This window comes from Corythoichthys intestinalis, chromosome 19 (assembly GCF_030265065.1).
Source record: "Corythoichthys intestinalis isolate RoL2023-P3 chromosome 19, ASM3026506v1, whole genome shotgun sequence".
Lineage (NCBI taxonomy): Eukaryota > Metazoa > Chordata > Actinopteri > Syngnathiformes > Syngnathidae > Corythoichthys > Corythoichthys intestinalis.
Window position 1 is genome coordinate 6055696 of NC_080413.1, and position 17784 is coordinate 6073479.

At 37.0% G+C, this 17784-nt stretch overlaps 1 protein-coding gene and 1 long non-coding RNA gene across 6 annotated transcripts in view; one reads left to right on the plus strand and one right to left on the minus strand.

Annotated features, from left to right (window-relative positions):
* The first annotated feature begins 578 nt into the window (after positions 1-578).
* The window catches only part of LOC130907772 (triadin-like), a 40075-nt gene continuing 22869 nt past the window's right edge, over positions 579-17784 (plus strand). For 4 of the 5 annotated variants that reach the window (XM_057823208.1, XM_057823209.1, XM_057823210.1 and 1 more), the window contains exons 1-7: positions 579-748; positions 5201-5416; positions 11204-11329; positions 11401-11427; positions 12526-12552; positions 15656-17428; positions 17502-17564. In XM_057823208.1, the coding sequence (XP_057679191.1) occupies positions 733-748; positions 5201-5416; positions 11204-11329; positions 11401-11427; positions 12526-12552; positions 15656-17428; positions 17502-17564 (2248 nt within the window). In that variant the 5' untranslated portion in view covers positions 579-732. Of the gene's footprint in view, positions 749-5200; positions 5417-9035; positions 9073-11203; positions 11330-11400; positions 11428-12525; positions 12553-15655; positions 17429-17501; positions 17565-17784 lie in introns of those variants that run through there. The other variant, XM_057823212.1, reaches the window with a different exon arrangement.
* Positions 11124-16825, minus strand: LOC130907775 (uncharacterized). The gene is made up of 3 exons (XR_009061519.1): positions 16723-16825; positions 16331-16615; positions 11124-11412 (listed from the first exon to the last, which is right to left on the minus strand). It is a non-coding gene; the product is annotated as an uncharacterized LOC130907775 (long non-coding RNA).

A 17784-nucleotide genomic window follows, 5' to 3' on the forward strand; every position in this document is an offset into this window, starting at 1 on the left:
TGAAGGAAGTAAACACTGGTTATGGTGATGTGACAACTATGTAGAAATAAGTAAATACTTGTTGCTTTATCATGTACCACTACCAACTATACATTTATCAATAAATCATTGTGGAAAAAAGTGGCACAAATAAGTCTTATCTTGTCTGCTTCTGTTTACATAATGACAGCTCTGCACTGAGCTGTGTGTAGGGGGATTAGTTCAAATTGGGAGGTGTTATGAGTGGACGGGTGGGGGGTTAAGGTCACGCCTCTGGCCTAAAAAGGCGAAAGCGAATAGCAGCCGCTCTAAGAATAACTCAGCCGCCACACAAACATGCAATGAATGTCCACCGGTGTGAATTGGAAAGTTTTACCAAGTGAACCGGATTAAATACGCATGTGAATGAATCGGGTTCAGAAGTGAAGTCACCCCACATTAAGTTGTAAGAGCAGGTGACGTCTATGTCACCCGTTCTCTTTCGTCTTCCACAGATCTAAATCTGTCAGCTCTCTTGGGGGGGGGGGGGGGGGGGGTGCGTTTGCACTCTGAGCACCCTCGTCTTGGTTTTCTCTGTCTGTCCCCCCTTTGGACCGCCAGCCAGCCGGACCACTTCGCTTGTGTTTTGTGAGAATGCAAAGTGATTGATTTTTCTTTTTTTGGGACACTTGGATTAACAGTCGCACCGCAGGCTAGGATCCATCTTGTTTTCATGGCAACGGATGCTGCCGCCAACTCTTTGAATGTACAGCAATGACTGAAGCAGAAGGTAAAAAGTTAATGTTTGTGTGAAAGAGTGTGCTGCTTGTGTGTGTTTGAAGGGTGGTTAGCATGGACGTGGCTAAAAATATGCTGCTATCACGTATCACCTATTTGTAATGTTGCCACGGTGGTATATAGCACATTAACGCTGGACACTTTTCATTGATTAGCATTCTTGTGGTCTTAATTTACGTCTTTATTGGTGTCATTGACGCGTCTTTGGTAGTATTGTTGCATTTTTTGTCAGTGCAGAATAATATTTCACACTTGACTGATATTGTTGTTGTATTTTGTATTTAGTTGATGTATTTTGATTGTGTCTTTGATGAAGTCTTTGACGCTATTGTTCCATCGATCCTCAGTGCAGATTAATATTGCCCTATTCGTTGACATTGATTGTGTCATTGACTGTATTGACTATGGTTGATGTATTTTATTTTGTCTTTGATGAAGTCTTTGATGCTATTGTTCCATCAATCCTGACTGCAGATTAATATTGGCCTATTCATTGACATTGGTGGTCTCATTGACTGTATTGCCTATAGTTAATATATTTGATTGTAACTTTAATGGGGTCTTTGATGTTATTGTTCCATCTATCGTCAGTGCACATTAATATTGCACAATTAAATGACGTGTCATTAATGACAGGTCTTGATGTTATTGCTTGTTTGCTTGCTTGTTATTATGTTTTTGTAAGTGCACACTAATACAACCGTAATTTCCGGACTATAAGCCACTAATTTTTTCCTTCATTGCTTTTTTTTTGGCTCCCGATTCAATTCCAATCATTCCCGATAATTTTTCCCGATCATATACATTTTGGCAATGCATTAAGAAAATAATGAATAAAACTCGGACGAATATATACATTCAACATACAGTACATAAGTACTATATTTGTTTATTATGACAATAAATCCTCAAGATGGCATTTACATTATTAACATTCTTTCTGTGAGAGGGATCCACAGATAGAAAGAGTTGTAATTCTTAAAGGACAAATGTGACTTTGTTTATTGTGACTATATATTGCCATCTAGTGGATTTTTATGAGCTTTCAGTAAATGATAATTCAGTCATTTAACTTCTGCCCAAATGCATGACGGGAAATGTAACCATGACTGTGCGTAATGGTACCAATTGATATATCTTCTCAGCGTTGGGAAGTAAAATAGGGTGTTAAGAAAAATATCAACTACAATCTTTATTCCCCACATTGCTTCCCGCGATATTTCTGATTATTGAGACAGGGATTGTGAGGCTGTAGCCAATTAAAATAAGGCTTCAAAGCCTACCAAAATTCTCTCTACTCATTTTACATTGCCTTTTAGTTCAATGTATATGTAATACGGTGCTATTATAGATTGAATGCAACAATGCGTGAGTGGGTAGTGCAGCGCATGTGTTAATTGCGTTAAATATTTTAATGTTATTACCGCTGTTGACGCAATAAAGTTGACAGCCCCACTTTAAGCCAAAACTAAACACTCTGGATGAGTTTAAGATATTTTGTCTGTAACGTTAAATACAATTAGAAAACGATTTAATTAAAAAAAAAAAAAAAAAATATATATATATATATATATATATATATATTTAAAAAAGCATGTCCGATATTTATTTGCCGATTCCGATACTTTGAAAATGACGTGATCGGACGCCGATCGATCGGGACATCTCTAATTATTATTATTATTTATTTGAGTTAATAACACATGTCTCTTAGCATGCATTGCAGTGCTACGCATGTAAATAACAATCAAAATTAATGTTCTGTGCTAATTATTTATTCAGTTACTGTTCCATTTGTTTCATTAGTTGCTAGTAGGGCTGTCAAAATTATCGTGTTAACGGGCGGTAATTAATTTTTTCAATTAATCACGTTAAAACATTTTACGCATTTAACGCACATGCCCCGGTCAGACAGATTAAAATGACAGCACGGTGTCATGTCGACTTGTTACTTGTGTTTTTTAGTGTTTTGTCGCACCCTGCTGGCGCTTGGGTGCGACTGATTTTATGGGTTTCAGCATCATGAGCACTGTGTAATTATTGACATCAACAATGGCAAGCTACTAGTTTATTTTTTGATTGAAAATTTTACAAATTTTATTAAAACGAAAACATTAATGGTGGTTTTAATATAAAATTTCTATAACTTGTAACATTTATCTTTTAAGAACTACAAGTCTTTCTATCCATAGGTCGCTTTAACAGAATGTTAATAATATTAATGCCATCTTGTTGATTTACAGTTATAATAAACAAATACAGTACTTATGTACAGTATGTTGAATGTATATATCCGTCCTGTGTCTTATTTTTCCATTCCAACAATAAATAACAGAAAAATATGGCATATTTTACAGATGGTTTGAATTGCGATTAATTACCATTAATTAATTTTTAAGCTGTGATTAACTCGATTAAAAATTTTAATCGTTTGACAGCCCTAGTTGCTAGTCATCATATTTGGTGACACTTTATTTGAAAGCGGCGTCATAAGACTGTCATAAGACCGTCATAATTATGACAAGACACTATCATGGGCAATACTCAATGCTTATGACAGATGCCATTAAGTGTCATCTGGCAAATTATCTCGCTAACTCTATTTATGCTCGGATCTTTTACATCCATTCAAAAGTGAGATAATTTGCCGGTTGGCACTAAATGACATCTGTTATAAGCATTCATTAATGCTGATGACAGCGTCATGTCATAATTATGATTGTCTTATGACTGTCTTATGGCGCCACTGTCAAATAAAGTGTTAGCAAATACCATAACTAGCAATTAATGAAACAACTGGAACAGTAACTGAAGAACTATTTAGCACAGAATGAATTTGTATTATTATTTACATATGTAGTGCCACAATGCATGCTAGGAGGAATGTTGGATGACAACAGTGTTGGCAGCAGGTGGCAGCAGAGGTTGATTGTCTCCCCCAAAGTAGCAATGATGGCCAAATGAAGCTTCTTGAAGCAATGGTGCTTTGCAGCTAATTGGTTCAAAGCTTGATGCTAGTTCATTTGGTCGTATGATGCTGCTGTCAAATAAAGTGTTATCGGTTAATATTGTTTGTGTAAAAATCCCATAATATAGTGATGACAGCTGCAGCTCTTAGTCCAGTGCGGCTTGTCTATGAACAAATGCCGTTTTCGTGTCACATGTGGTGGGTGGCGGCTTATAGTCAGGTGCGCATTATAGTGCGAAAATTACGGTACATACTATTTGTGAATTTGGTTTTGTAGTGGGGTATATTAGATGGTTTACACTTGAGGTCTTCAACTATCAGTAGATAATGGCTGGATTTAAAAAAAAAATACATTGTCAGTGCACAGTAGCACTGAATATCCCATTTATTGGCATTTGATGGTTTCTTTGATGATATGTTTGATGGTGCTTTTATGATGCAATTTTCAACATCTTAACATTTTCCAGTCAAAATAAAATTCTGATCATTTAGGTCCACTTTCACGCAACTGATGCTGTGTTCCTGTGGCTACCTCTAAATAGGCGAGTAAACTTCGCCAACTACTGGTCTGGCATGCACATTACACCACCTGACTTTTCTTTCGTCGATTTAATAAGGACTTTGTTGACTTGTGAGGAGATCAGGCAAGTCAGTGAAGCAGAGAAGAATGAAAATAGCTACTGGCCTTAAAAGGACGACACTAGCATGGATGAATAATCACACCGGGGACAGACAAAGAATGATTCACGGGTCAGGTTGAAAGGTTGCAGGGGATCAAAATTTTAAAAGGTCTGGAAAAAGTTTTTTCCATTGCAATGTAGAAAAATAAGCCTTAAATTTAGTCAAATAAGTTTGTAATGACAATTGTGGTTGGGTCAGGGTTATTGATTAACAGTTGTGCTGACTAATCAACATGACTGCTAAGATGCTATTCCCAAAAGTGTTAAGCTTACAGGTACAGCATTGCGTCCTTCACATCAAAGTGTAGTAAAGTAATGAGGCCGCCTACCACAGAGTGTATCCTGTCTGTTTTGTGTGTCTGTGTGTTATGTTGAGTGCTGCTAAGCCTTGTGAGTCAGCAACGGCGATGCCAATGCGAGCTGAGCAGAGTCGACAGGTGGCGGGAAAGATCGGCTAACAGCTTCAGTGTCGGCTTGTTCGCTTGTCTCCGTCTTGCTACTCTTCTTTGTGATATTTGTTCAAGTAAATATGCATAATTGTAAGCGTATTGTCAAGAAATGTCAATTACATATACCATACATGAGTTGTACAGACGTTTACAAACGTTAGCTAAAGCGATACAAAGTAGTTTGCAAATGCTAAATTTTGTAACACAAAATTTCAGTCTGTTTTCAACTGTCAATCTATATGTCTTTCTCAATTTTTTTACAGACCTATCTTACGCAACTTTATTTTTCATGTTATTGTTTTAAAGTAGCTACCAAATTCAACATGTAACTGAATGTTTGTCTTCAGTGCGGTCATCCACTAGCACCACCACGATGGTCATCGAAGGCAAAAACGGCGATGCCGGCTCACCGCCCGCCGCCGCCGCCCAACGGACGTTCACCGACGACATTTACTCGACATTCAGCTCACCGCTGGCATGGATACTCGTGCTGGCCCTCGTGATCACGTGGTCATGCGTTTTTGTGATCATGTTCGACTTGGCTGATTATAAAACAATCTCAGGTGAGCTTTTTTTTTTTGTGTGTGTTCTATGTTGATTGGTTACGCAGTTTGTTATGATTGTTTACCTATTTTTATGTTTGAATGCCACGCTTAAGTAATTTCTGCATGAAAAACTACTGTGTTAGCTTTACCCGTGTAGCAGTTGTTGTTGTAAAAGATGATTGTTAGCAGATTGGTTATATTATTTTGCTTATGTAAAGTAATTTAATAGTTTTTATCCATTGATTGTAATTTTTTTCTCCAAATTTTGAAATATAAATGGAATTTTTTTTAGCTTAGCTTGCCAGTTAGCTTCAAGAGACTACTATACTACAATACAAAACACAGTACAGTTTAAAAACTGTGGTAATCAAAGTTGCATGCGTAAGCATTGTATGGATTTAATCATTTAAAGGTAGTGTTTTTATGGGGTTTTTTTTGGTGAAGTTTTTTTTACTATTAATACAAAGACTCCAAAACAATAATTTAGCTAACATTGCTATTGACACTGTGTGTCTTCTTTTGGCCTGTTTTGTACGATTTTTGAAGTAAGAGAAGACCAGTACTTTTATCGATAAATCTATTTATCGTCTTTCGTAGATTAAAGCGCACCTTGCTGACATTATTTTTGAAGTGTTTTTTTTTTTGTTTTTTTTTTAGCTTAGCTAGTCAGTTAGCTCCAAGAAACTACTTTATTGATGCAAGTAGTTACCAAAACAAAAACAGTTGTAATCAATGCTACATACGTAAGCTTAGTATGGATTTAAACATTTAAAGGTAGTTTTTAAAATTTGGGGGTAATATATTTTTGGGTTAGCTGGTAAGTTAGCTACAAGAAACTACTTTATTACAATACAAAACACAGTACAGTTTAAGAACTGTTGTAATATAATCATTTACTGTAGTTTATATATATATATTTTAGGGCTGTCAAAATTATCGCGTTAACGGGCGTTAATTAATTTTTTAAATTAATCACGTTAAAATATTTGACGCAATTAACGCACTAGGCCCGCTCAGACAGATTTAGATGTCAGTACAGTGAAAAGCCAACTTGTTAATTGTGTTTTATGGAGTTTTTCCGCTCTCAGCTGGCGCTTGGGTGTGACTTGCATATGTTATGTGGCGTAATGTCGCCCTCTGCTGGCGATTCAGTGCAGCTGATTATTTGGGTTTCGGCGCGCTTTTCTGACGTGATTATATGTCGACGCGAACTCACACTAATAGACAGTGCTATTCAGACCAGCTAACGTCCGCATCCAGTATTCAGTGGCAGTTCTCATAGCCCCATCACACTGTTTGTGTCTAATACATGCATCGCTTGTGAGTTATATTCCTCCTTTGTTTATATTCATGAGCATTAGATAGTTATTGATGATGTGTATTTGAATTTGTTCACATATATGGTGAAATGCAGTTACATTGTTAGATGCTTGTGAGCTAATTGGCTAGTGCTACTGCTCAAATGGACACGTGTGTGTACATTTTATGTTATTTTGTGATTTATGCAAGTTATTGACACATTGCCTTGTTATTTTCAGTTTTACAAAAATACAAGAAACGTGCTCTTGTCAAAAAGAGATGACTTCAGTAAAGCTCATGCAACTTTGCCACACCGTCTGATTTCTTTTTGGAACTTATGTTCGCGATCTGTCAATTTGTGTACTCACACACATTGAGGACAGAACAGGGCTACTAGTTTATTTTTTGATTGAAAATTTTACAAGTTTTATTAAAACGAAAACACTAAGAGGCGTTTTTAATATAACATTTCTATAACTTGTACTAATATTCATCTTTTAAGAACTACAAGTCTTTCTATCCATGGATCACTTTAACAGAATGTTAATAATGTTAATGCCATCTTGTTGATTTATTGTTATAATAAACAAATACAGTCCTTATGTACCGTATGTTGAATGTATATATCCATCTTGTCTTATCTTTCCATTCCAACAATAATTTACAGAAAAATATGGCATATTTTATAGATGGTTTGAATTGCGATTAATTGCGATTAATTACGATTAATTAATTTTTAAGCTGTAATTAACTCGATTAAAAATTTTAATCGTTTGACAGCCCTAAGATATATATATATATATATACATACATATATTTGCTGTGCAGTTTTTCACCATTAATATAAAGACTCCGAAACAACTATTTAGCTAACATTGCTATTGAAACTGTGTGTCTTCTTTTGCCGTGTTTTGTACGATTTTTGAAGTAGGAATAGAACAGTTCTTTTATCGATTAATGTATTATTCTATTTATCGTCTTCCATAGATTAAAACGCACCTTTGCTCACAGTATTTTTTAAAATGATTTTGGATCATTTTTTAGCTTAGCTAGTCAGTTAGCTACAAGAGACTACTTTATTGATGTAATCATTTACCACACAATACAAAAACAGTTGTAATCAATGCTGCATATGTATGCTTAAAGGTAGTTTTTGTTGTTGTTGTTGTTTAAATGTTTTTGTTGTGAGTTTTTTCTCAATTAATATAAAGACTCCGAAACAACAATTTAGCTAACATTGCTATTGACTCTGTGTGTCGTCTTTTGGCGTGTTTTATACGATTTTTGAAGTAGGAATAGACAAGTACTTTTATCGATATTCTGTTATTCTATTTATCGTCTTCCGTAGATTAAAACACACCCTTGCTCACAGTATTTTTGAAGTGTTTTTTGGGACATTTTTTTAGCTTAGCTAGTCAGTTAGCTACAAGGGACTACTTTATTGATGTATTTACCACACAATACAAAAACTTTTGTAATCAATGCTACGTACTAGTATGTATGCTTAAAGTTAGTTTTTTAAAATGTATTTTTTAAATTAATTTTTTGTTTTTGTCATGAGGTTTTTCAGTATTATTTACAAAGTCTCCAAAACAACAACTTAGCTAACACTGCTACTGACAATGTGTTTTCTTTTGATATTAATTATTCTAATCTAGTAATCTATTTATCATATTCCGTAGATTAAAGCGCATTCTTGCTGACAATATTTTTGAAGTGTTTTTTGGGGTCATTTCTTAGCTTAGCTAGTCAGTTAGCTACAAGAGACTACTTTATTGACATAAGTATCTACCGTACAATACAAAAACAGTTGTAATCAATGTTATGTACGTATGGTTAAAGGTAGTTTTTTGTTTTTATTGTTGTTGTTGTTGTTTTTTATTGTTTTTGTTGTAAGTTTTTTCACTATTAATATAAAGACACCAAAACAACAATTGAGCTAACATTGCTATTGACACTGTGTGTCTTTTTTGGCCGTGTTTTGTATGATTTTTGAAGTAGGAATAGACCAGTACTTTTATCGATTCATCTATTTATCGTCTTTCGTAGATTAAAGCGCATCCTTGCTGACACTAACAACATGGCTAAAAAAAACTGAAACTGAACAAGTCAGTTTTGACAAATTTAGTCACCATATTTAGCAACCTTTTTGCAAATATGAAGACAAAGCTACTAGAAGAGCTCTTCTTTTCCTGTTTCTTCTTCTTCTTCTACTTCATCATCTAAGCAGGTCCCGGCATCAGGAAGGTTTTAAAGGACTCAGACCGTCGAGGCAAGAAGCCCCTTCCACTGACTAACCCCCTCTTCTCGCAGACCCCTACTAACCTCCTTGAGTGCGCCCCCATAGCTGTCATTTGTGTCTTAAGCCTTTTGAGGTATGCAGTAGTGATTCTGGAGTGTTCAAATGTGACAAAAACCCAGCATATTTGATTTTTTTCACATTTGAATTTTCTTTAGGCGGAGCATGAATGGCCAGAAAAAGAAATAAAAACACAATAACTCGAGCTCCTCTGAGCACAACTTGTATTTTTGGCATTTGGCAGAGGGGAAATTACACTCACTGGCCACTTTTTAGACCACTTGTGAGCAAAAAAAATGTTTTGCTTTGAATCTTATTGAGTTAAGTACCTAATAAAGCGACCAGTGAGTGTTTTTTATTATGCAAATGATGTGAATGACGCCTGTTCTGATTTTACAGATATGTCATTTGGAATATTTTCTATTAGGGCTGCGAAAAATAATTATTTTGATAGTCAATTTAATGACCGAATATTTTTGTGAGGAGCTGACTAATTGGCTCATTTTTAAATCAACGTATTGACTGTTATATTGGACTATACATAAATATTATATGTATCCTTGTTTTACAAAGCAAAAATCAGATGTTTGCATGTTTTCTAATCTTGATTTATTACAAAGATAATCATACATGATTACTCTTTCCACTTTTTTTTCCCCCTAAGAAAAATAAAATAAATAATGCAATTATGAAAAAAATATATATATAAATTTAAAAGAGAATATTTACTGGGATTTTTTTTTTGAATTACATTTTTAAGCTTTGAAAAATACATACATAATAAAAGAATATTTTATGGGTTTTTTTTACAATTTTGATTAATAACAAAGATCTGCTTTCCTACATGACTACTGAAATATTTTTTTCCTACAGAAATAAATGATACAAATTTAACAAATAAAAACAAAAAACAAAACAGATTATTCACTGTCATTTTACTTAATTTTTTTATAAACATATTTTTTTAAATACATAAAAAAAGAATGTTTTTTTTTTTTTTTCTTCAAAAAACTGTTACGAACCAAAATAAAAACTTTATTTATTTATTTATTTATTTTTATATTTCAAATAAGAGAATATTTACTACTAAAAAGCTAAAAAAAAAGATTTGGAAAAAAACTTTTAGTACCAAGAAAATTATCTGCTTTCATACATGAGTACAGAAATTAATTTCTTTTATTCCTAAAGAAAAAAATTATACAAATTTTCAAATAAAAATAAATAAAAACTGAATGTTCACTGTTATTTGCCTTTAAAAAAAAAACATTAAAAGGGAATGTTTAAAAGGTTTTTGTTGTATTTTTTATGCTTCTAAAAAAACTGTTACAAACTAAAAAAAAAGAGAAAAAAAAATAAATATATTTCAAATAAGAGAATATTTACTACTAAAAAGCTCAAGAAAGAAAATTTGAAAAAAAAACTTTTAGCACAAAGACAATTATCAGCTTTCATACATGACTACCGAAATTAGTTTATTTTATTCCTAAAGAAGAAAATGATACAAATTTACAAATGAAAAAAAAATAAATAAAAACTGAATATTCACTGTTATTTTCCTTAAAAAAAAAAAGTATATAAAAACAAACATAAAAAGAGAATGTCTAGTAGGTTTTTGTTGTGTTTTTTTTTTGCTTCTAAAAAACTGTTTAAAAACTAAAAGAAAAACAATTTAAAAAAAAATATATATATATATTTCGAATAGAATATTTTCCACTAAAAAGCTAAAAAAAGAACATATTAAAAAAACTTTTATTACAAAGACCATTATCTGCTTTCATACATAACTACAGAAATTAGTTTCTTTTACTCCTAAAAAAATACATGTATTAAAAAAAAAAAAAAAAACAGAAATTCACTATTTTTCTTTACAAAAAAAAGACCAATTAAACACAAGCATAAAAACAATGTTTAGTAGGTTATTGTCGTATTTTTTATTTCTAAAAAAAAGTTACAAACTAAAATAAAAAACAAATCAAAAATCAAAAATTTACAATTAAAAGGCTCAGAAAAGAGGATTTGAAAAATCTTTTGATAAGCAATATCTCCGCATAACTGATCAACTATCAAAATACTTATCGATAAAATGGTGGCAGACCTACTCTCAATATGTAACTTGCTTATGTTCCATTTTGTTCAAAGCAAAACTTACTCAGCAGTGGAATGACTTGAGCCTGTCAATCAAACATTAATGACAACCTACCCTGCAGGAGGCCTTGGCAAGATCGGCTCAGACCCGGGCAAAGCGGTCAACGACATGGTGGATCGAATCACCAACTCCGTACACACAGTCCTCAAATTCATCGCTAGCCTTGTTGCCCCTGACGACGACGATGGTATATTTTAAGTAGGGCAACGGGTCCTCTTTCCATCACATTAACTGTGAACTTTTCTTTTTTTTCTCCAGGAAATCTTTACGCTGTGAGAAAAAAAGGTGAGGAGGAACATAACTAAAGATGACATCACTGCATTCTAAACTGCAAAAAAAAACACAGTTCCGCAGACATTTTTAAAAAAAATTTAATTGGTGGTAGACATCTAATCCATATTGACCAGAGTCAAAATGAATTGGACGTCTATCATCGTCAATATTAGCATAATGACATCTGTACTTAAAGCGACAACGTGGTTGGAGGAAGTGGAGGAGGAGAAGCCAGTGGAGGTGAATCTTAAGAGGAGAAAAGGTACATGACGCTAAGATCTAATGGTTCTGTGATGGTGTCATTAACTGTGAAGGGTTCATACACCTCGTCTAACAACAACAACCTGGATGCTAAAACACACTACGGGTTTCCCCTCTGGTTTGGTCGCTAACATGCTAACAATAGGTCAGGGGTGTCCAAACTTTTAGAAAAATCAAAGAATGCTACACGACATTATTCCACTTTCATTTGTTAAACACAGGATCGGAATCAGGTAAAATGTATTTGTTTTTAAGAATTTTCTCATTGGCTAAAATTGACAGTGATCGTATGACCCTAAAAACTGTTTTTTTCTCCCAAAACGCTAATTGTCCTACAATTTTTGTCCAAAATTGTACTTTTTGTCCACTACAAATAGCACAATTTCTTTGTTTGCTATTTGTCAAGCTAAACAACTTCATGTTTAGTGTGTACAGAACAAGTTATGTTAATAAAGTAAAAAATAAGATACTGTGAGGTACAATTAGGTGCTGTTTGTGCGACTAAAAATGAAAAAAAGACTGGAGACAAAATGGCGGACGAGACTCCAGCATCGTGAAGTCGAAGTCGTGTAAGTCGAGTACATTGTAACCCGGGGACTACCTGTACTGAAATTCTAGTTTCCTACATGTTTTGTCCCCTGAGCTAATGGAGAAATACTGTTTAAGCGACATGCTTTATCTAGTGTTTAATCTGAGAAGTGCAACATAATGGAGGTTGATTTTTAAGGTTTTTATCCGTGCCATATTCAATGATATTTTCATAAATTGGCCGTAGTTTGGACACCTCTGTATTATGTGGTCAATTTGAATTGGTGTATAATTTTTTTTGCTGTTCTTTTTGTGTTGCAGGGGAGTTTCTGCCATCCCGAAGTAAAGGTGGGTGCAGAAATTTGCTAATTGTAGAAGTTTGTCATAGTAATGTTGACAATTTAGCTGTTTGGTCACCGTGTTTGGTGACATTTTTGGACTATCTAGTGACTATTTTTTTAAAACGAAACCCAAGATTTTATATTATTTGTATAGAAAAATACGTGTTTCTGTTATTTCTGTCAGAGGGCGCTTTCACACTAGTACTGTTTGCAACCGGAGCAGGGTCATGTGATGCTCCAGGCTGTGACGGTACATGCAGGTATAGGTGGAGTTTGACTTTTGTGGGAGGGGGGGGGCAAAACATGTTGTCCCGAAATTCAGTGTCAGCAATAAAATTAACTTAGAACATACAGTGGGCCAAATAAGTATTTAAGTCAACCACTAATTGTGCAAGTTCTCCCACTTGAAAATTTGAAAATATTAGAGAGGCCTGTAATTGTCAACATGGGTAAACCTCAACCATTAGAGACGGAATGTGGAAAAAAACCCAGAAAATCACATTGTTTGATTTTTAAAGAATTTATTTGCAAATCATGGTGGAAAATAAGTATTTGGTCAATACCAAAAGTTCATCTCAATACTTTGTTATGTACCCTTTGTTAGTAATAACGGAGGCCAAACGTTTTCTGTAACTCTTCACAAGCTTTTCACACACTGTTGCTGGTATTTTGGTCCATTCCTCCATGCAGATCTCCTCTAGAGCAGTGATGTTTTGGGGTTGTCATTGGGCAACACGGACTTTCAACTCCCTCCACAGATTTTCTATGGAGTTGAGATCTGGAGACTGGCTAGGCCACTCTAGGACCTTAAAATGCTTCTTACGAAGCCACTCCTTTGTTGCCCTGGCTGTGTGTTTGGGATCATTGTCATGCTGAAAGACCCAGCCATGTCTCATCTTCAATGCCCTTGTTGATGGAAGGAGATTTTCATTCAAAATCTCTCGATACATGGCCCCATTCATTCTTTCCTTTACGCATCGGTCGTCCTGGCCCCTTTGCAGAAAAATAGCCCCAAAGCATGTTTCCACCCCCATGCTTCACAGTGGGTATGGTGTTTTTCGGATGCAATTCAGTATTCTTTCTCCTCCAAACACGAGAACCTGTGTTTCTACCAAAAAGTTCTAGTTTGGTTTCATCTGACCATAACACATTCTTCCAGTCCTCTCCTGGATCATCCAAATGCTCTCTAGCGAACCGCACTTTCTTCAGCAGGGGGAGATGTCTGGCAGTGCAGGATTTGAGTCCTTGGCAGCGCATTGTGTTACTGATAGTAGCCTTTGTTACTGTGGTCCCACCTCTCTGTAGGTTATTCACTAGGTCCCCCCGTGTGGTTGTCGGATTTTTGCTCACCGTTCTTGTTATCATTTTGACGCCACGGGGTGAGATCTTGCATGGAGCCCCAGATCGAGGGAGATTATCAGTGGTCTTGTATGTCTTCCATTTTCTAATAATTGCTCCCACAGTTGATTTCTTTACACCAAGCGTTTTACCTATTGCAGATTCAGTCTTCCCAGCCTGGTGCAGGTCTACAATTTTGTCTCTGGAGTCCTTCGACAGCTCTTTGGTCTTGGCCATAGTGGAGTTTGGAATGTGACTGACTGAGGTTGTGGACAGGTGTCTTTTATACCGATAATGAGTTAAAACAGGTGCCATTAATACAGGTAACGAGTGGAGCCTCGTTAGACCTCGTTAGAAGAAGTTAGACCTCTTTGACAGACAGATATTTTGCTTGTTTGTAGGTGACCAAATACTTATTTTCCACTCTAATTTGGAAATAAATTCTTTAAAAATCAAACAATGTGATTTTCTGTTATTTTTTCCATATTCTGTCTCTCATGGTTGAGGTTTTTTCCATGTTGACAATTACAGGCCTCTCTAATCTTTTCAAGTAGGAGAACTTGCACAATTGGTGGTTGACTAAATACTTATTTGCCCCACTGTATATGCTCGGATAGTAGTAACATCAAGTCACCTGTGTGTTTTCCGCCATATACAAAATGTGGAAGAAGCGCGGCTTCAGGGTAAGCCCAGGCCAAAACAACAAACAAAAGGAATCTACACTTCAAACCCACCTGCTAACTAAACCCTGATTGTAAAAAGAAAAGAACAAAAAGACAGCCACTACCCTAGCTTCTTACACTAAACAAAACAGTAGAAAACGGGTTGAACAGAAACGGCAGCTTACCCCTACTGCTTCAGTGCTCTTATTTACAGTGGTCAACAAAAACGATCCAATAACGAATAAACACTAAAGACCTCACCGAAAAAGCGGGAGTGTATCAAACTAGCGATCAAAGCACACGCGAGTGAATGGCGAGCAAACAGCTCGCGAGGAGGACCGCGGCACGAATGCTGTCAAATGCGACCTCCCAGAGTTTTGACAGCGGCAGGTTTTTGAAGGTTGGCGCCCTTTTGTCGTGGCCAATCAGCAGCGGTGACGTCGTCGGTCGGTCTGTCGTCGATCAGCTTTCGTCACAGTAGGAGGGGAAGCAGCCAGTTGGCAGAGGCGACGATCAGCTGACTGAAAGAGTCTAAAAAAAATAAACAATTAAGGGCCGTCACACAGACAGAGCCTCTCGCAGCGGCTGTTTCGTGACTCTCGTTCCCCTGGAAGTGACGTCAATTTGACAGTCCAAAAAGTCACGAAAGTGAGAGCGATTGCACGCCTGTGTGACTTGGGGTACCATGTTGTTGTTGTTTTTTTTTTTTTTTATATACTCCACTTCGCTCTGTATTGAGTCGGAAGATAGCGACCGACTTGTTATGCTATGCTACATTACGTGCAGTGCCACGGCACCCCGCTGTGATGCTCCACGCTTCCTCCCCTCCCAGGAGCGAGGTATTTCCTCTTCTATTTGTCCAATCAGTGAGTGCACCTTTCGTCCATGTAATGTTACTCGGAAAGTTCAGTTGGCGCATTGTGAATGCTGAACCTTTCCAACAACTCAATTGCAAGTGTTGCTGCGAGCTAGCTCTTCAAACCGGACCCTGGTCTTCTTAGTCTAGTGTGAAAGCGCCCAGAGTTGATACAAGGAACGGGAAAAAAACTAAATCATTCGATTATATTGTAAAGCCTTAAAAGCAAATGAATTGTCTTTTGTTTGTTGAAGTCATCGGGATGCAAGTAAAGAAGTCACAACCTGCGGTTGAAGTGGTCCAGGAGGATGAAGAGGAGGATGAGGGGTATGAGGAGGACTATGAGGGAGAGGAAGAGGAGGAGGAAGGGGAGTATGAGGAGGAAGAAGAGGAGGGGGAGTACGAGGAGGAAGAAGAGGAAGGCGAAGAAGGGGAGGAAGAAGAGGAAGAGGGGGAGTATGAAGAGGAGGAAGACGATGGAGTTGGTATAAAAGAAGAAGAGGAGGAAGCTGCTGAAGAAGATAGGGAACTGGAAGAGGAGGAGGAGGAAGATGAAGCAGCTGAAGTTGAGATGGAGCTGGAGGAGGAGCATGAAGATGCAGTGGCAGAAGAAGTTGATGCAGATCTTGAGGAGGAGGAGGAGGATGGGGATGAAGATGCAGTGGCAGAAAAAGTTGATGCAGATCTTGAGGAGGAAGAAGATGCAGTGGCAGAAGAGGTTGATGCAGATCTTGAGGAGGAGGAGGATGGGGATGAAGCAGCTACAGATGTAGTGAAAGAGTTGGGAGATGAGGATGAGAAGGTGGCTGCGGAGGAGGAGGAAGAAGAGGGTGACGAAGAAGAGGAGGAGGAAGAAGCTGAAGCCACTGCAGAGGAAAAAGAGGAGGAAGAGGTGGTCACTGATGCTACTGAAGATGAAGCCTCCGAACCTGAGACTGATGAGGATCATGAAGATGAGACGACGGATGCTCAGGATGAAGATGAGGCCCCTGCCCTTGAGACGGATGAAGATGAGGGTGAAGAGGAGGAGGCGGCTGCTGCTGAGGAAGATAAAGATGAAGCTCCTGCACTTGAGACGGATGAAGATGACGGTGAAGAGGAGGAGGCAGCTGCTGCTGAGGATGATGAAGATGAAGCCTTCAAACTTGAGAGTGATGAAGATGATGAAAAAGAGGTCACATTGGCTGCCGAGGATGAAGATGAGGTCGGCACACCTGAGATGGACCGAGATGATGACACCAAAGAAGAAGAAAGAGAAATTGATGAAGATGAGGAGAAAGACACAATTGCCATCTCTGACGATGAGGATGCCGATGAATACTTAAAAGAGGATGAGGAAGATGAGACATTCCCTGACGTCTCTGATCTTCATCTTCCGCCTAGTGACGAAGATGCCCTTCATCTTGCTCCTGTTTCTGATGAAGATGATACTGAAGATCAGGAAGAGGATGAGGAACTTCCTCTCAGAATCGATGAAGATCTCATTCCATTCCCACCATTTGATCTCGATGATGAAGACGACGAGGAAGACCTTCTAGATGTCCATAAACTTGATGATGTCACTGATGAAGAAGATGACGAGGATCACCTGGAGGACCTTTTTGTAGTGAGCCAATCAGAGAGCCTTGATGACCTCAAACCTGATGATGCCACTGATGATGATGATGATGATGTTGAAGATCTCCTGGTTGATTTTGGCCAATCTGATGATGACCACAAACCTGATGATGTCACCGACGAAGAGGAAGAAACAACACTTCCTCCTTTGGATGAAGATGACGAGGACGATGAAGACTCACTCCCGCTAACCTTGGATGACGAAGAAGCACCTTCTCTTGACCTAGAAGATGACATCACACCAGAGGTTGAAGGAGAGCTACCAGCTGTCACTCAACATGCGCCTCTAGATGTGGACGAGCCAGGCCCACTTGAAGGCGAAGAAGAAAAAGCAGAAAAGGAGGAGAAAGATGAAGAGGACGACGAAGAAGAAGATGAGGTGACAAAACCTGAACCCGAAGCACCTTCAGGTCAGTGAGGAAACATCTCCAGAACTTCTCCACCTCCAACTATAAGCTAATTTTTTTTCTTTGTGTGGTCCAGCGTGTCCTTGCACAAGTACACCCAAGGCTAGAGTGTCTGCCATTAGAAGCTCCAAAAAGAAAGGTTGGTGCAGAAATAATAATGAAATAATAATAAATATTAATAATAACACAAAAGCAAATTTTGAGAAATGAGACCCCAACCACAAGTTGAATAATAGTGACTATTAAAACTGCATGTTCCTGAACAAATGCAGCAGTGCCTTGAGATATGAGTGACCCGAGCTTATTTTAAAAATAAATTATGGCTTTTAAAGAAAATTAATAATTTTTTAAAAATTAAA